At 48.6% G+C, this 19502-nt stretch overlaps 1 protein-coding gene across 3 annotated transcripts; it reads right to left on the bottom strand.

The window, feature by feature from the left end:
- Positions 1-224: 224 nt before the first annotated feature.
- Positions 225-3572, bottom strand: LOC104046541 (immunoglobulin superfamily member 1). 3 transcript variants are annotated; one of them, XM_064465026.1, is made up of 7 exons: positions 3467-3572; positions 3200-3380; positions 3074-3109; positions 2590-2859; positions 2072-2344; positions 1337-1417; positions 225-1000 (listed from the first exon to the last, which is right to left on the bottom strand). In XM_064465026.1, the coding sequence occupies exons 2-7, from the start codon at positions 3231-3233 to the stop codon at positions 762-764; spliced, it is 933 nt and encodes a 310-aa protein (XP_064321096.1). In that variant the 5' UTR covers positions 3234-3380; positions 3467-3572; the 3' UTR covers positions 225-761. The 3 variants fall into 3 exon arrangements, with proteins under 3 accessions (XP_064321096.1, XP_064321095.1, XP_064321098.1); XM_064465025.1 differs by having other exon boundaries at positions 3200-3572; XM_064465028.1 differs by having other exon boundaries at positions 863-1251; positions 3200-3572.
- Between the last annotated feature and the right edge of the window lie 15930 nt (positions 3573-19502).

The raw sequence follows: 19502 nt of genomic DNA, 5'->3' as shown, positions 1-19502 counted from the left end.
TTCTGGTGTCTTCTCACAGAAGCAACCCCTGCAGCCCTGCCACTACCAAAACTTTGCTACATAAACCTGATACAAGGATGATGTGGTGGTCTTAAGGGGAGCATGGGGGACTCAAGAGGGCACGACGCAGGTGAAGGGGCAAGACGGGCTTGAAGTTTCAACAGGCTGGAGTCATTGCTGTAGGCCCAGAGGCCATCACCAAAGTCAAAGTTTGTTTGTGTTGGTATGTTGAGGTGAAACAGCGTGATAGGGATCATGGGTCCAGGGGTTGCCAAACTGCCATGTCATCATCTCCAATTGTTGGGTGATCCCTGCCATGAGGTCAAAGGGCAGTTCCTGGGGTGACCAGATCATCTAATTGGGCCAAGACTACACGATGACGATGCCATTGCTCAGTGCTGAAGGCTCCCTGTCAGGTGCCCTGACTTTTGACCTTTGAAGATAGAGGCTTATGTGCCTTCAAGGCTGGGAAGACTGAGCATGTGGCTCCTGTCTCTCTTGTCTGTGGTCTCCCCTGTGGTGAAATAGGGTGGAAGAAGGGGCTGAGGCCAGATGTGACATCAGTGGGCAGGATGTCTGTGAGCTTCAGGAGACCATAGAAATGAGGGGTGGCTCCAATTAGGAAGATGCAGTGCTGCCACTCAGCAGGGCCCTCTGCCTCAGTGGCACAAGAACTCTATAAGCAGGACAGGCACCAAGGCTGTGGCTTCCAATGGAGGCTGGTGTGGGAGCATGGCAGCTGGGCTCCTCCATGGGACCCATCACAAGATTCCTCTGTGGGGCCCTGTGCCCTGGGCTCTAGGTTCTTCTGCCAGCTGGGTGGGAACCTTGAGGTTAGAGCAGGATGAGGGTGCTTTGACCCCGCATGCATTTGTCCTCCCATGGGTATGAGGAAAGTGGGGGCTGAGGGAGTCCTGAACACCTGGGTCGTCCTCCAGCTTGCAGTGAGTAGGTTCCTTATGTCCTGGATGTTTGGCTGCTTCTGCCATTTGTGGACCAACTGTCCAGTGGAAAGAGAAGGGTAGGGTGAGTGCAAACCTGGACACCTGTGTTTGTCGGTCATCTGTGGGAATAAAGTCCAGGAGTTCGAGCAGGGAGCATGAACTAATGCCTTTGTTGTCTGTGTTCTCCCCAGGGCTCTGGATATCTGCATCTTCTTCTAGCTAATCAGCAAGCCACACCTCCCTCTGAGAAAGGCATACTCCAATTAGCATCTTAAGAGTAGTGGCTAATAGCGCATTTGAGAAGATCCTGAGGAGAAGCATGCAGTTATTATTATAGAAGTGTTGGAAAACCCCTCCTGTAGCAGAGAGGATGCCTGTGAGAGTACACTCACCTGAAAATCCAGTTGCTGCTTTTCTTGGCTGCTGTCTGGGGCCAGCTCTTCCCCTCCCACTCCCGTTGGACCAGGTGTAATCTGCAGGGGAGGGGAAGGGACGGTCAGTGGGGGACCTTGGAGGAGCCCCCTGGAGCTGCCAGAGCAAAGGTGCAACAGGGGACCCGAGGGGACGGAAGAGGTATGCGTGGGGCTCCCAGGACAAGGGGACAAGCTGGGGAGCTCCTGGTCTAAAGAGGGATAAAGGGAAGTTCACAGGGAGCAAAGGGAGCCCCCAGGTCTCTGGCCGGCTCTGCCTACTACATCCCTGCCCCGGGACACCCCCTGCCCGTGGCCACTGATCCCCCAGAGCGGCACCAAAGACGGGGAAGGAGGAGAGGAACGTGGAGCTGGCCCTCACCTGCCGCTGCCAGCCAGACGGTGCCACTGGGCTGCGACGAGATGTACAGCTTCCCCTGAGGCTGGTAGGTGTGGGCCCAGGTGTCCCCTTGCCCGCCCTCCGCCCCCCCCAGCTGGTAGCCTGGCAACCCTGGGTCTATAGGGTCTATAGGTCATCTGTAGGGTCTCTGGGGAGTTGGCAAGGCTCAAACACAGCTGAAGGAAGCTGTAGTCCTCTGCTTGGACCCCTACCACAGCGGCTTTCTTCCCCTACAACCTCTTTTCTAGTTCCCCCGGGATGTGGCAGGTGCCAGGGAGGAAGAGAAGAGTAGGATGTGGCTGGGGGGGATGTCTCACCTCTCACCACCAAATCCAGGGTCTGGCTGACAGCAGACCATTCACGTTTGGCGAAACACTGGCAGCTGTAGCGGCCTTCCTTTTCTTTACTGACACGGGGGAGTTTGAAATTCTCTCGTTCCTCTGGGTTTAAGCGCACCGTGAAGTGGCCCTCCAGGTACAAGTAACAGGCAGCACTGGAGTGTTCAATGGCGCAACGGAAAGTCACGTAAGCTCCTGCAGCCACCTCAAGCCCGGGCAGGACAGAGAGGTCAGGTGTGGGGAGACGGAAATCTGTGGAGAGAGGAGAGGACATGAGAAGGTGTGCAGGCCTTTGACATGGTGCCAGGAACGTCAGGATCTCCATGACCCCACCACCTGGCTCAGGCAGAGGTGAAGGTGGTCCCCACCTCTGCAAGACCGGGAAGAGGGGAAAACCCTGCCCATCATGTGGACGGGGAAGCCAAGTAGCGACGTGCTTCCCAGTCTGCCCCTGTGGCGTCTGGCCCCACGCAAAGGGGTAACATCACATCCCTCACCTCGCACCATGACTTCCAGGGTTTCGCTGCGAGCCAGCACAGTGCCTCCATGTATGTAATGGCAGCTGTAGGCACCTGCGTCCTCCTGGGAGGCGTTAGAGATGGAGAACTCGGCCCTGCTGCCATGCAGCTCCAGGGTACGGATCTGGTAGCCGTCCTTGTAGAGCACAAAGTTCCCACTGTCACGCTGGCAACTGCAGCAGATGTTGGTGGAGCCTCCCGGTGAGATCACCCCCGGTGGCTTCAGAAAGATGGAGATTTTGGGGGCATCTGCACAGGGAGAGAAATGCTGCCAGACAGGCAGGCAGGCAGACAGACGGAGCCCCCAGTGCCGAGCTGCCCTATGGTGAGCCTGGAGCTGGCTCTGGGCCCCGTCTCCACACAAGGGCAAGTCTCATTCTGTGGGGCTGGGGAAGAGCCCTGGGAGATGGGCGGCGCTCAGAGATGTGTCCAAACTCCCCTTCTGCCTCCTCGCGATACTCACCTGGCGTAGCCTTGCTCTGTGTCACCAGCCAAGCACCTGCAAGAGAAACAGCCATGTAACATCCCTGTGGAGCCTCCGGAAGCCTCATGTCCCTCTCTGGGAGCCCACACAGCCTCTGGCGCTCACCGAAGGCTAGCACGTGGGTCACAGGCAGCATCATGCCCCGTTTGCTCCCTCTGTCCTCAGGTCAGTCAGGGCTTCTTCAGAGGAAGACGCTGGCCGGAGGCACCGAGCAGCTCTGTGGTTTCTTGTGGGTCCTGATAGGCCCTCGTTGCCACAAGCCACCTTCCGTCCCACAGCTTGGCTTCTGCAGACGCAGTTGCAGGGCTGCGTTGGTTGAACTGGAGCCAGAACGTCCCGGTTACCTGTCCAGGGCTGGGCACCCGCGATGACCTGGTCTTAGGATCCTGCGGACCTTAGGAGAGAAGCTATCAGTCAGGGGCTGTTTGTTTCTCTTTCTCAGCTCTGGTCACTTGATAGGGAAATGGCTTCCTCTCAGCCCTTGCGAAATAGGGTGATGTTCTGCAACTGGGGCGGGGAGAAGAGACAGCACAGGCCTCTGAATCTTGGTGAGAAAGCTCCAACAAGTGGCATCATAAAATAGCTGTTTTATTAATAAGACAGAATAAAAAGGGGACTAGAGATAGCAGTTAACTCTTACATCCCTTTGGAGGCAGGGCACCCCACTTTGCCGCAGCACTGATGGACCCCGGATAGATTTTCCCGTAGCATGCTGCGCAAATCCCATCTGTGGAGATGTGCCCAGCACCTGAAGGGGAGTAAGATTTACTTGTGATCTATATTCCTATATTCTGTCCCATTAAAGCAGATATTTTATTACTCTGTCTGTTGTCAGACCTTTCTCACCAAGGTCCGGGAAGACCTCCGCACCATGTCGTGCCCCCTCGTCATGCCCAGAAGCCTTGCATGGTGCCCCCCGCCACAGTGTGGGCCAGGGGGTGGGTGGGGGAAAGGACACCATGTCCAGCCACAGGCTGTGTCTAGGCTGTGCTCGTCCCCACGGCTGTGGGGCAGGTTTGGTGGCTCCACAGAGTGGAATTGGAGGGAAGTAACATGGCTTCCCTGTTGGTCCCCTCAGGGGCTGTTTCGTCCCACCTGGCCTGTGGTGTCTTTCGATGGAGGAGGGACAGCAATATCTTCTACCGGTAGGACTGGATCCACCCCACAGGGCTGGCCCCATTCCTCATCCCTCCAGGCCTCCCAAGTCCTGTGCTGAGCAACAGCAAGGTCCTTACTCCAAATAACTGCTCGCTTCCACCACACCTGGAGCCTGGCCTCCAGCCTCCTCAGCTGCCAGCTCGTCTGGGTTGGCCAGTGGTGTGCCAGAGCTCCCTTTGGCCATAACGAAGGGCTAATTAAACAGGGGAAGTTGCTTGCACGTTTGGGTGATGTGGGAGTGAGGAGAGCAGGGAAAGAATGGGTTGTGGCACTGGAGTTGTGTGGGACAAGTGGCAGCTTGTCCAGGGATCCCACACTGCTGAAGGCTGCAGCATCTGTAGCTCCCTGCCCTCCTGCCAGCTGCCGGCCAGCACATCCTGCCCTGCTCTGACAGTCTTCCCACTCCCTTCTCTCCTTCTCCCTCCCCCTCTTCTCCCTCTCCCTCTCCTATTGTTCCCCACCCCCAACATAACCTTTGCCTAAATTTACAGTCAATGTCTGATATCGGCTGTAGATGTCAGCTGAATGTCACTATTTCTGAAAGTGATTTTGACATAAACTCTTACTAAAATAATAAAAAAAAGCACTTTCCACCACCCACCCTTCTTTAAAATACAATTCCCAGCATCTTTTTTCACCACCATGCTTTTTTTTATTATTTTAACAATTGCAAACTATAGGTTTAGTTTTTGTTTGCAATGAGTAAACTTTCCTTCTGCTCTCCCTTTTCTTCTTCCTTGAATTTATTCTGTGCAGAGTCATATAGAATTTAAAGTTTTAACCAGATATAAACTAGCTCATTACCAGGAGCTGAATCTGCTGATCGTGTCTTGAAAAGACAGCTTGTTCAAACCACAGAACAGCCACACAAGAAGTAGCTGTTCCCAAGATAAAGACAGTGTTAACTTTGCCTCAACTGTTCTTGAGCTTTGTCAAGAACTTTTTAGACTCTGATGTGTAAAACATATCTACACTGAATTGCTTGATGGGAGCAGGAGCACTGTTGGTTAATGGAAAGGACCACGGATCTGCCCTCTACCTGGGAAGAGGCCTCCTGGTAAGGTTTCACTAAGCAGTTCCTCAGGGTTATTCTTCTAATTGATTATACTTTAAATAAGTGGTTTATACATTCAGACCAGCTCTGGCAAGAAGAGTTAGAGAATACCTTTATTACAAAAAAATAAAAGCAGTCTGCTGACCAAACAGGTCCACCAGTACTGAGCCTGCTGCTTTAGTAAGTTTTCCGCTCACTTCACCATTCACTTATTCAGTCTATATCTCATCAGTTTGGCTACAGGGAGACGGGGTGACTGTTGAATGTTTTGTTGATCTCCCATTATTCACAGAGGCATTCACTTCTTTGCCAGAGCCAATCAGCTTCATCAGCCATGGTTTCCCCTTGGTAAATCTGTGCTGGCTGTTCCCATTACCCTTCCCTCATTGGTGCTTGAAAGCGGGTTCCAGGAGGATTTGTTCCATCACCTTCCCAGGGGTTGCAATGGAGTCAACTAGCTTGTAGTTCCTCAGACCCTCCTTTGTGCCCATCTTGAAGGCTGGTGTAATACACTTTTCAGTTGTCAGGAGCCACCCTGTATTGCCACGATTTTAAAAAGATGATAGACAGTAGCACCCTCTGGTCCTATGAACTGGTGTATGTCTGACTGGTTCAAGAGCTCTGGCATGATTTTGGCTGAGAGTAGCTGGCATAGTGCTGCGTTTTGGATTTAGGATGAGAACAATGTTGATAACACACACTGATGTTTAGTTGTTCCTAAGTAGCGCTTATGCTAGTAGAGGACTTTTCTTCAGCTTCCCGTGCTCTGCCGGGTGCACAGAAGCCAGGAAGGGAGGGGACACAGCTGGGACAGCTGACCCAAACTGGCCAAAGGGATATTCTATATTGTATGATGTCATGCTCAGTATATAAACTGGGGGGAGTTGGCATGGGGCAGCAGCGATGGCAGCTTGGGGACGGTCTGGACGTCGGTCAGCAGGTGGTAAGCAATGGCATTGTGCATCTCTTGTTTTGTATGTTCCATTATTGTTGTTGTTGTTATTATTATTGTCATGATTGTTATCATGATTACTTTATCTTCCTTTGCTGCCCTATTAAACTGTCTTTATTTGAACCCATATCTTCTACTTCTGTGTTCAGATTCTCTCCCGGGTGCCACTGGGGAAGGGGGGGAAGGGAGTGCGAGTGGCTGCGTGGTGCTTCGTTGCTGCCTGGGGTTAAACCATGTCAGTCCTTTTTGGCACCCAACACGGGGCTCCAAGGATTGAGATAACAACAGAACTCACCAGAGCATGTTAAAACAAATTGGTTATAAGTAGTCATTATGTTAGTTTAGTAGCTGCTGGTCCCAATGTCGATTTATTTGCTCTCAAAGTTGCGTTATGTAACACCTTTCTTGCCATATATACTGTCTGTTAGTATTTATGTGCTGCTTATCACCTCTGGAAGATGGATTAAGGTTATAACTTTGCTGTACTGTGTATCGCTGGCTGATGGCATGATAAAATGATTGGTTGTGAGATCAGTCTGGTATTTGTACTCAGCATTGCCGTCACCTCTGTGCTTCGGGAGCCATCTGTCGGAAATTATTAATAATTGCACTTTTTATTTTTTCTCCTGCGAGAGCCAACCTAGGGGGGAGCCACCTTTCTACATCTTCCCCTTCTCCTCCAGGCTAATTACAATAGCTCCTGAGAACTGTCAGTATCCTTGGGACGTTCAAACCAGCATGTTACTATTGCCGTGTGTCCCGAACGTGTGTCAGTTCTTACGTCTCCTGAACATGTGCCAGGTCTCTCTTAGGGTTAGACAACTATTTAAGAATACTGTTCTGCTCCAACCCCGGCAACCGGCACTACAGATGAACCAGAGAACCAACCCATGCTGGTATCAGTCGCCCCCACACACAAGCAGAAATCCTGGAGGCGGGAGTCAGCCTGTTTAGAAAGGGATGAAGCAGCTCCTCCTAAGAGGGAGCAGGAGGAAGAAGCAAACTCTCCCGATGGTAAAGAGGCAGACTATTCTAAACCAGGGCCACCACGAGAACGGGAAGAGGAAGAAGAATAATTCCCTGCTTCCCCTGAGGAAGAATTTGGAACGAGGGTTCTTCCTCTTCCTCAGAGGGAGAGGAAGAATTCATAAATGAGACAGTAACCACCTGATCTCTGTCCCTGAGTGAGCTGCAAGATATGTGAAAGGATTTCAGCCATTGTCCAGGCAAGCGCTCTCAGCTGGCTGCTCCGATGCTGGGATAATGGGGCCAGTAACCTGCAGGTAGAGGGTAAGAAGGCCAAACCACTGGGATCCCTTTCTAGGGAAGGGGGCATTGACAAAGGGATTGGGAAAGGGGCACAAGTCCTCAGCCTCTGCGGGCCACTCCTGTCAGGCATGAAGGAAAGGTAACCCTTCAAGGATGGTGTTATACGTCGCCCAGGCAAAGGGACCACCATGGAGAGACGTACCCAGCGCCTAAGGGAATCAGCCATGCTGGGGGTGATATATGATGACCCGGGCAATGAGCAGTTAGCCAAAGAGCCAGATTAAGTCAAGTGCATGCAACCACCTGGCAGAAGTTTCTATGGAGTGCACCATCATCATGTGCCAACTCATTGGCAGTAATACCCTGGAAAGATGGAGAGGGACAAATGATGCATCAATTCCTCAACCCTAGAGGCATGGCTTCGTGAGTTGCAAGGAAAGGCAATCTCAAAAGGGCGCTCTTCCAGGAAAACTGCTGCTCCAATTTCCAGTGGGCAGTTCCCCAAACAGAGCAGAAGGGCTGATCTTACTTCTGATCATAATGAAGGGACTCCCGACTCATATCTGCGATCACACTGATCACCCACTGGGCTCGAATAGGAAACCCCAGTTGCGCAGGAATCTTAGAAGTGATCATGGACTGGCCGAAAGGCAAAAATTTTGGATTCTTGTCAGAGGAGGAGATAACATGTGCCAAAGAGGCCCCACTGTATGACAAACTGCCAGAAAAAGGGAAGTAATAGGCCCTGTTCGCTGATGGGTCCTGTCGTCTCGTGGGAAAGCATCAGAGGTGGAAGGCTGTGGCTGCTCTGTGGAGTCCTATACAACAAGTCCAGAAACTGCTGAGGGAGAAGGTGAATTGAGTCCGTTTGCAGAGGTGAAAGCCCTCCAGCTGCCTTTAGACATTCCTGAATGAGAAAAATGGCCAGTACTTTATACTGACTCCGGGAGGGTGGCAAACGCCCTGTGGGGTGGTTGCAGAAACAGAAGCAGAGCAACTGGCAGCGCAGAGGCAAACCCATCTGGGCTGCCGCACTGTGGCAAGATATTGCTGCCCGGGTGGAGAACCTGGCTGTAAAAGCGCGTCATGTGGATGCTCACATCCCCAAGAGTCGGGCCACTGAAGAACATCGAAACAACCAGAAGGTGGATCAGGCTGCCAAGATTGAAGTGGCTGAGGTGGATCTGGACTGGCAGCATAAGGGTGAATTATTTCCAGCTCGGTGGGCCCATGACACCTCAGGCCATCAAGGGAGAGATGCAACATACAGGTGGGCTCGTGACTGAGGGGTGGACTTGACCATGGACACTATCACACAGGTTATCCATGAATGTGAAACGTGCTGCAATCAAGCAAGCGAAGCGGGTAAAGCCTCTGTGGTATGGGGGACGATGGCTGAGATATAAGTATGGGGAAGCCTGGCAGATTGATTATAGCTCACGCCCCCAAACCTGCCAAGGCAAGTGCCATGTGCTTACAGTGGTGGAATAGGCTAAAGTCCCTGTAGCGCATGTAAAAACCACGCTGGGGCAGACAGGCTAGGTTACTCCTGCCACGGGCAAAGGCAAACCCATTTGTGGGATTGCTTTTGCTCAAGGACCTGGGTGCACTTGGTGGGTGATGTGGGAGGATGGGGAGGGAAGTCCAATGTGCACCTCAGGGGGATTTGATTTTGGGTGAAACTAGCCGGTGAACTGAATGGTGTTACGTTAATTGCTATATAACACTGTATGTCATCACTTTTATGGTTGCTATATGCCACCTCAACGGTATTACAGTAAGCATCATCCAGGCTAATGAAGAAAAAACTTTGAGGACACCAAGCAAAGTGCAGCGGTGATGGAACCAGAACTGGCTTCAGCATGCAACGATTCAACACCACACACCAGGTCTCCTGCCCCGAAAGACTGTTGTGAAAGATGGAGCCCAAAGTCATGGACTAAATGAACTCAACAAACATTTTAGAGGGATGATCCACAGACCAAGGGAAAGATATATTGGGGTATATATATCAAAAGACAGGGAAAGTAGTGGTGATTAATTGAAATGTATTGGAAAGGACCTGGGCATAGCTTAGACGGTATAAAATGAGGGGTGGGTGCTGTCCTGGTTTTGGCTGGGATAGAGTGAATTTTCTTCCTAGTAGCTGGTATAATGCTTAGGATTTAGGATGAGAACAGTGTTGATAACACCCTGAAATTTTGGTTGTTCCTAAGTAGCGCTTGTACTAGTCAAGGACTGTTCTTCAGCTTCCCATGCTCTGCTGGGTGCACAAGAAGCCGGGAGGGGAGGGGGCACAGCCAGGACAGCTGACCCAAAGTGGCCAAAAGCATATTCCATACCACACGGAGCAGTATATAAACTGGGGGGAGTTAGCCAGGGCAGGGATCGATGTCACGGACCCCCGACAGATGTTCTGCAGGAGACCGTTACTGTCAGCTTTGCGCTGCTCAGATCGCTTTTCCACACACCCTCCACGCGAGCAGGCGCACAACCAGTTTCTGCCATTCGCCAGCCCGCCCTAAGCACGCGCCTTATGCTCCAGTCGAACAGGCTGCTCTGTTGGCGCGACCTCATTGCTTTTGCCTTGCTTAAATCTTCCTTGGCGTTCCCACGCTCCCGCCCCTGTTTCTTGCTGCCGCGCTGCTTCAGCTCAAGGACGTGCCAAACAGCGCTGAGTTCCTTGCAAATTCATCCCCTGCAAGGCAGGGGGCAGCAATCGCTGGGATGCTCTGGGCATCGGGCAGTGGAAGGGGGCGGTTGCATCATTTCTTTTTCTGGGTTTTGTTTTTCTCTCTCTCTCGTTTTCTTCTTCTTCTTCTTCTACTCCTACTACTACTGTTAAACTGCTCTTATCTCAACCCGCAAGTTCCTCACTTTTGCTCTTCAGCTTCTCTCCCCCATCCACCGGGGAGGGATAAAGTGAAGGAGCAGCTGCGTGGTTCTTGCTTGTTGGCGGGGGCTAAACCACCACAGGGTGCCAGGACTAAAAGCTGTCGCCGGTCCCCACCTTCCCTTGGCAGCCCTTTCACAGCCACACCAAGCCCGGGGCTCTGTGCCCGCCCGGCCTCCCAGTGGTCCCAACACTCCCTCTCACTCTCTCGCTCACTTTAGATGGAGCCAATTCTGCCCTACTCGTGAAAGCAAGCACAAACACCCCCCCACCCCGAATTTCTGTGATCCAAATTCTAGCACTGCCAGCTCATTTCCATTCAAATGTAAAGCCCTGAGAAGCTGACAAGTGTGGCTGTTGATGGATTAAGCTCCAAGAAACAGCCAGGGTGGCAGGCTCTCTTCTGGGTTCTGTCAGTCTCCAGCGCTAGCAGCACAGGTGAATCGTTTGTAGTTGACAGCCATGAAAGCAATGGCGCAGAATTTTCACGCTTTAGCTAAAAGCCTTTTTTGTGCAGGGCAAGCTTGTCAGACTTTAGATTCCGGCTTATGCGGGTGAGACTTTGCTGTGCTTTGTTTTTCTCCAGAAATGTATTGGTTTTGTAACCCAACAGAAGCAAAAGCAACTTGAGCTGGATCAGCAAAGAACCTCATGCATTAGCAGGTACTCCTTTAGTGACGTTTGAGACCATTTTGCTGTTGGTATTCAAACTATTTTAAAAAAATGAATAAGATTTTGCTGCTTGTGTTTGCTTCTCAAACGCAGAGGTTTCTTGAAATATACTGTTAGTGTGTTGAGACAATAAATGCACAGCGTTACATATAAAGTTTTGCTTTTCTGCCTCTAAAGGGCTTCTCTGGAGTGCTACGGAATTACATATTACTGTGCGTTCTTACAAATTGACTAGTGCTTTTGTCTGTATTTCTGTTGTTTTCAGAATACACAGATGATAATGCCCTGATTCCTAAGAACTCATCAGTAATTGTTAGAAGAATCCCTGTTGGAGGAGTTAAAGCACCAGCAAAACCTCTGTTATGTAAGTATCAATAGAGCATCAACGGTTGCATGTCTCATTCATGATGAGTAGCGTGCAGATATAGATCAATGAGTATGTGGAATCTCAGCAAGTTTTCAAGTGTAATATATAGTTCCTAAAATACTGCAGCATTTTCAAGATTCTCTTAACGCAAGTTCTGGCAATTAAGACCTTTATTTGGTCAAAGGGCTCCTAAATCACACCAGATCCTAGGAACAGCTGGCAGGTAACATTCCTACTACTATTTTTAGTCAGTATAGCATATGTAACACCTTTAGTATTTTGGGACTTTCATGGCTAAGTATGGTAGATAGCTGACCACAGTGCTTGGGCTTCCACAGAGAAGCACTGCTCTGAAGACAATGCTGCTGATGTTTTTGTTATTTCTTTGTCAGATGACTGATTTTTTTCACCAAGGAAACTTGCACTTCGAAGTGTCTGGGCTATCACTGTTCTTCCTTAGAAACTAAAGTACTCTCTCTCGCACCTCTTTGTAATACTAGGGCTATAGAGACTGGCTAAAGGTACCTTCATATTTTGATGATTGATTATTTAAGAGCACAAAGCTGTAGTACAGACTTCATATTTTTGATACTTACACAGCAGAGCCAAAGTACCTGAGGACTTCCTCTTGCACTGTTGCCTTCTATATCTGCACATCTGAGAGTAATTTGTGACAAAGGAGAAATGGGATTTGGGGGGGTTTTTTTGGTTGCACTCAATGTACCAAAAGAGGACAGTTTACGTATATGAATAAATTTCCACATTCTGTAGACTCTCAGAGCATAATATTTTGGTGTTCAGGTTTTATAATCTACTGTTACTGCTTGATGATGGGTACCAGTGCTCTCTTTTAAGTTCTGGTCACCTTTATTGCTTCGTCTAGAAGTGGAACGTCCAAGGCAGTATGTAAAAACACATTCTCATACGTTTTCCTACACACTGCACTTAACTCTAAACAAGGAAGCCTCATATTAATTTTCCAAATATTAAATTAATATATTTTCCAGTAAAACATAACTTAGTGTATTTTCCTGACGCTATTCAAGAAGCACTTGGACAATGCCCTCAGACACATGGTGTGAATTTTTGGGGCTGTCCTGTGCAGGGACAGGAGTGGGACTCGATGGTCCTCGTGGGTCCCTTCCAACTCACGACATTCTGTGATTCTACGTCAGTATATGTTGTAAATCCAGCGTATTTGATTCAGCATAGCAAAAACTGAGTAATGCCATCATTTGCACAGTTCCACTGTGAGTATTGGTATTTGTGCATTGTATTTCATATTGAATATGCTCGGATATTTCCTGAATAACTTTGTGTCGTACAGATCACGTCGGATCGTTTTTAGATCACGTCGGTTCAAGGTTTGCACAACTGAACATGGTGCCATGTTCTACACCTGCCTATAGCTAGTGATACGAATGTTTGTGTAGCTTGCTCTGTGCTTTTTGACATTTCCACCTTGTATCACTTGGCTTTGTTTTTAAATGCTTGTTTTGCCCAATGGTTTTTGAAAATGTTATCAACCCCCCCCTGGGAAGCCATTATTGTTAAACTCGGTTCAGTTTCTTACTTTTGACTTGGGGGTTCAAACAAGTGCCAAAGCCAACATATCCCATCCGTTTTAAGGACAGTTCTGTGGAGCTACACGATTCCTTTTCGTGTCCTTGAATACTTGGGTATTTGTCCTAAGGCTGTATCATTGAAGCGATATTGTTTGGGGCCTTCTGAGTACATAAATGTCTTTAACAGATTGCTGGGAATGTAGATAGCGTTGCTATACACAGTGGTATTCTAGAGTTCTGCATTTGCGCCTTCCACTTTATCTGATGAAACAGTTTAGTTTGATAGTTTGCCTGCAAATGACGATCCCTAAAACCCAGCGTACAATTCTGGCACAAGGTTAGAGCCTGGTGCGTTTGTGGGTAAATTCCCTGTCATTTTTCTTAACCTCTGCTTACAGCATATTTTTGGATCGAGGTGACCTCAGGGTTGGATGCTGCTTTCATTTCCCAAAGGTTAAGGCTTTCTTTAGTATACAGCCACTTTGAATCTCCATTTGGAAAAGGGCCTGCATTTTCTCTTCAGGTCTGAAAACACTGTCATTCTGCTCCTAGAATATAATTTAGTAACACAAGGAAATACTTGACTCGTAATGGCCCAGATCTTGATTTGCCTCTTGGGCCAAATATTATGTGTAACCGCTTTTCAGAATAGTCCTTGTAGTATAAAACTTACTATGTGGTGGTTTTCATTCTTCATCTTTATTTTAAGTGTAACTGCTTTTTCTTCACTAGAATGGTGAGAGGCATTATGCTAACCCTAGATCATTGGTTCTAATAACCGAATCAGCCGTTAGGATAACTTAATCCAGGCATTCATGAACCCTGGCTCTGTGCTCTGGGAAGAATACAGCCTCTGATTCTCGTGCAATGGCATACAATCAGCTTAAACTTGAAAACATTTTGTACATAAGTTTAAATCAGACAGCCTTAATTCTCCCACTGATTGGATGGAATTCCTTTTTGGACATGAATGCCTCTCACTGTGAGTTTGAGTCGGTTGAACCGGCCCAGTGACCCCAGTAGTTAACGGGATGCATGGAGGTAAACCACGTTTATAGTATTTAATCTAATTCAGATGGGGTTTTATTTCTTGAGAGGTTATTTTTCTCTTTGTTTACTAGCATGTGTATAAACACAAATCACATGTTCATCGATTAAGTCATCTTTATTTGAGCCTCGCGTGTTACATTTCTAAGGAGCCTCTTACCAGGAGCTAACACAGATGTCTCAAGACGTCTAAGATCCGCACTGGATCTTAGCGTGGTAGGAAGAACTCACTAGAAAGCTTGCCAATTATTGTTGAACAGTAAAGCAGCAAAATTAAAAGTAACGATTTTGTTGAAAAGCATGCACAAAAGCTTACCCTTTGAATACTTCTTCATTGCCTTGCTCTTCTGTTAGCTGTCATTCTACACTTGCAAATTTGTGCTGCTGTCCTACTGTTACTACAGCCAAAGCAAGCAAGTGGGTCCTTTTTGGTTTAGTATTACTATTTCAGTAACTGCAAGGGTCTCTGGTCGGTATTTGTCCTTAGAGGCTGCAGAAATGCAGAGAGCCACATCCATTGTTTTAGCACCATCAAGCTCAGCTGGGATCCCTCCTGGCTGAATTTTCAGTTTAGCCAAGCTATCGGGCGGTAGGAAACCACCGCAATTTGAATGTAGCACTCCAGCAGTAGATTAGCCTTTTCCTCCTATTTTCTGTCCTCTTTCCAATTGCTTTGTGTTAGTCTCTGTTTAGTCTTCTGCTTCTGGGCTTCATTTCTCTCTCTCGTTATTTTCCATTTTACATTCTTCTTCTTCTGCTTCTTCTTCTTCTGCTTCTTATTATTCTGATGATGATGATGATGGTGGTGGTGGTGGTGGCTGTTGTTACCATTACTATTTTATTTTAATTATTAAACTGTTCCTATCTCAACCCATGATTTTTCTTGCTTTTGCTCTTCCGATTCTCTCCCCCATCCCACACGGGTGGGGGCAGTGAGCGAGCGGCTGCGTGGTGTTCTGTTGCCGACTGGGGCTGAACCACGACACAAGGAGAACAACAGTAGATTCTCACCCTTCCCAAACGAATTTGGATAGTATGGCCTGTGGTCTAATAAAATACCAGGAATCAGTTCTCTCAGATTTTGTAGGCTACGCTGTCATGGTAAACACCTTTATTTCGATCCTTTGAGCAGGGCTGGCGTTTTTCTTTCTAGGCAAAATGGTGGGTTACTTCTATGGCTGATAGTTTGGATTGGTGTTTTTATTTGGGTTTTGTGGGATGTGGTGAGTTTGGCATTTTTAAACTTACTGACAGGAGGGGCAGAGTTCATGTTTCAGGGCTGATACGCCTGTGCTTTACTCTGACAGGCAGCTACTGTGTTTCTAAAAGCACAACCACGTGCATTTGTAAATGGTGAGGCATGAACTGATTCATTTACAAACTAACATGAAAATAAGTTTCCTGTGCTCATGCTTCCTTCTCAAATAAACTTAAATACGTTTTTAAATCCCTTTTAGCTGAAAATTGACAGCTTCCTTACCCCTTTGACTTTTAAGCAGTTTTGAGCATTTGACAAGGGTCCCTCTCCGAGATATTCTGGAGCAACAAGTTGATCTCAAGCAGGTTTGCTTATTTAGTTTCTTTTTGTTAACCGCACAGGCACTCTTAAGGTGTCATAGGTTTGGGCTTTGTTTTGAACAAATACCGCTGACACTAGGTTGGAAATGCCTCTTTCAGTGACACTCGGAGGATGCAGTGCAGACTTTCAGACTAGAGTCAATGTTAACTTTTGCTATGTTTGGATTGTAGGACATGAACCTGTCTTCAATTTTTTGTGAACAGATCGATGACTTCTGCACCTATTTCTCCAGCCCGGCTTCCTAAGGGGTGAGGGGGTGTGTGTGCGTGTGTCTATATATATATTCTTGTCGAATACCTAAAAAAAAAAGAAAGTGTTTACTTCATATTTTTAAGTTTCATACAGTGATCTATATCTGGATAACTGTTGTAATGTGAACAAAACTTGAATTTAATTTTTAATAATTTAAAGTATTTATTTTTTCCTTAAAATGTGTGTATATTTTGATCCTATCCTGTGAAGAGCAGTTGCCAGTTTGGGAAGACAGAGGAGGGGAGTACCTTATCAGCCTCAATGGAATGTTGCCGTGTTACTCATCTTCAAGACGTGAAGAAGCAGCACTTCAGCAGCTGTTTACCGTTTTTCATACGTTTCATTAATTTTGCATTGGAAACCAACACAATTCTCAGGGCAGAATTCAAGCGGCTGCAAGTGATGGCCATTTCAGGGGGGGCTGCAACAGCAAAACTAGAGGCGTTTCTGGAACATGGACAATTGCATGGCTATTTTTGAATTACTAGACATTATAGTTATAGATCCATTCTTTGAACGCTGCACAGTTTCATAAATTGCATTACATATACTGTGGACAACACAATCTAATTTGTTTGGATGCAGACTATGTAAATTGTGTAAATGTACCGAATTGTTTATATGAATACACCCACGTGGACGTGTGGCATGTTATCAGATGTGACCCCTGGAACGGTTGTCATGCCACGTTTTGCTATGGAACAGCTTGCAATTTTTGCCCAACGAGGTGGAACTTTGTCTGGGAAAGTGGCCGCACTTTGTGAAATGGCACAGCGCCAGCCAATTAAATTACTACTCTTTAAAGTTACAAAGACTAGAGAAGGTAGGGCCCAGTGCAGAGGCGCTACTTCTTTCTTCCGAAAATAAAGGCTGGACTTCATTTCCAAGAAAGAGAACTCTCTTCCCACCGGTAACTTCTCCTCCCTCTCACTGCAGAAATTAAATTGTGTACATTTGAGGGGAAAAAAAAAACTAATCTGGAAGGTAGCCACCAAAAGACATTGGTCTTCACGGGTGCTATCCCTAAACGCCTACCTAGTTACATCCTCGCACGTGCGGAAGGATGAGTATGAGAAGAGCGTGTAATTGTGCGGGTGATTACAATATCAGATGCTGAAATGCGTTTAGTCTGTCCACAGCCCTTTCTCTCATCCAAAATTATAGAGCCAGCTCTGGTGACTTACTGTGGTCTGCACCAAATACATACATTCTCCTCCACGGGAAAGCTGGTTAAAACCTTCAGAACTTGAACCTACTAATGTTTTTTTGAGATGAGATTTATTCATTAACCTTGATGTTGGTGACCTCTAACTGTACTAGATACTGGAAAAAAGGCTAGTTGAAACATCAAGACACAGCCTACTCTAAAAACTTACCATTTTGAAAATGTTTGTCTGCCTCTAAGCTGTGAACAACTTCAAAAATGGAACCGGCCACGTGAAACGGCTTTGTGAGCAGATTTGGCAGCAACAGCAGCAGCAGCTGCCACCGCCATCACCACTCATGACTCTCATACCTCCTGCTGCTCTGGCGACTGCTGCTGAACTTTCTTCTCTGTCAATCAGCAGTTTGTTGGAAGAGAAGGTAAGTTTATTTCAACATAGGCAGTGATTCTTGCATTTTAGTTGAGCTTATTTTCCAACTGTTTGCATTTATTCCCCAGGGCTGTTGGGTGCCTGTACCAAGATAAGCAGCATTACCAAGTCTTCTGGACCCCCAAGGACAATCGATACCCACAACTGGTAAGCAACTATAACTTCAGAATTGCTTTAAAAAACATGATCTTCATATCAACTAGCGGGATTTTTTTCTTTTCCCTCTCCCCACTCCAAAAGGTCATCCAATGAGAGCCAGTACCATTCGCTCAGCGGGTGGCAGACCAGGCTGTGAACTGTAACTGTTCCACAGAAATTCAAGATATTACTACTGGTAACCTGTTCAGCGCGGCTATAACACATAACTTATACAACAGCCGATTGCTAGTGAAATAAGTATGCACAGACAGTTGTGGAGAATGCAAGTAACTGCCCCTTGTCCTGTCATTGGGCACGACTGAAAAGAGCCTAGTCCCATCCCCTTGACAACCACCCTTTAGATATTTATGGATGGATGAGATCCCCCGTCAGCCTCCTCTTCTCCAGGCTGAACAAACCCAGGTGTCTCAGCCTTTCCTCACAACGGAGGTGCTCCAGTCCCCTGATCGTCTTGGTAGCTCTCTGCTGGACTTGCTCGAGCAGTTCCCTGTCCTTCTTAAACCGGGGGGCCCAAAACTGGACGCAGCCCTCCAACTGCGGCCTCGCTAGGGCGGAGCAGAGGGGGAGGATAACCTCTCTGCATCTGCTGGCCACGCTCCTTCTCATGCAGACCAGGATATTGTTGGCCGTCTCGGCCACAAGGGCACGGTGCTGGCTCAGGGTCAGCTTGCTGCCCACCAGCACTCCCAGGTCCCTCTCGACAGAGCCGCTTTCCAGTAGTTCAGCCCCCGCCTGTACTGGTGCGGGGGGTTGTTCCTCCCCAGGGGCAGGGCCTTGCACTTGCTCTTGTTGGATTTCATGAGGTTCCCCTGGGCCCAGCTCTCCAGCCCGACCAGGTCTCGTCGTTGGATGGCAGCACAGCCTTCCGGCATACCAGCCGTCAGAAGAGAGCTTCGTTTGTTTTCCTCTTTAAAAGGACGGCAGAGCGTAACAAACAGGGAGACACGTTGGATTTAAACGCGGGGATCCCGGAAGCGGCCCTCAGTCGGCGGGGCACGCGGCGGCAGCAACGGTAAGTCCTGCGGCCGGGCGCTAGGTTGGGGCAGAAAAGGGGGTTTCCTGTGCCAGGGACCCCGACAAAGAGCCTGGTGGGGTTCTCGCGCCAAAACCAGCCGGCTGCTGCCGCGCGCGAGGCAGGCGGGGCTTGGGCGTTGCTGGGGCAACGGCGGGAGAGTTAAACGGGCCCTGAGGGAGCGCGAGCGACCAGGGCGCGGCGCATCAGTTTGCGCTCTCCTTGTGGCCTGCGCTCTCCCGGAAAAGATCTAGCCATGGTCTCCACTCGGACAAGAGCTATCGCCAGAAGGCGATACCTGGAAGCTCCCTGGGCTGGTGAAAGCATCCGATTATTATCCGTTAGTGGTCGTTCAGGTCGGCAGCGAGGAGTGAGCTGAGAGAAGTGCCAAGACAATCAAAAGGGACTTGAGAGAACTGGGGCGATTACTTGGAGGATCAGGAGCGCAGGTAGTGTTTTCCTCCATGCCGTCGGTAGCCGGGAGACATACGGAAGGGCACAGGAAGTCCCATCTCATTAACACGGGGCTCAGAGGCCGGTGCCCGCGGTGGACTGCTGGTTTTTTTGATCCTAGGGCCGTTTAGATGGCACCAGGCCTGCTGGAGACAGACGGGGTTCACCTGTCGCAAAAGGGGAAAAGGGTGCTGCCTCAGGAGTTAGCAGGCCTCACTCAGAGAGCTCTAAACTACATACGAAGGGGGAAGGGGATGAAACCAGGTTTGCTAGGAATGAGCCTAGGGGTGGCGTGCCTGTGTTGGAGAAGAGATCCACAGGTCAACTGAAGTGCATTTACACCAATGCACGCAGCACGGGCAATAAACAGGAGGAGCTGGA

Source organism: Phalacrocorax carbo, chromosome 14 (genome assembly GCF_963921805.1).
Source record: "Phalacrocorax carbo chromosome 14, bPhaCar2.1, whole genome shotgun sequence".
Lineage (NCBI taxonomy): Eukaryota > Metazoa > Chordata > Aves > Suliformes > Phalacrocoracidae > Phalacrocorax > Phalacrocorax carbo.
The sequence above is the reverse complement of the archived record's forward strand: the minus strand, read 5'-3'. Positions and strand labels throughout refer to the sequence as shown.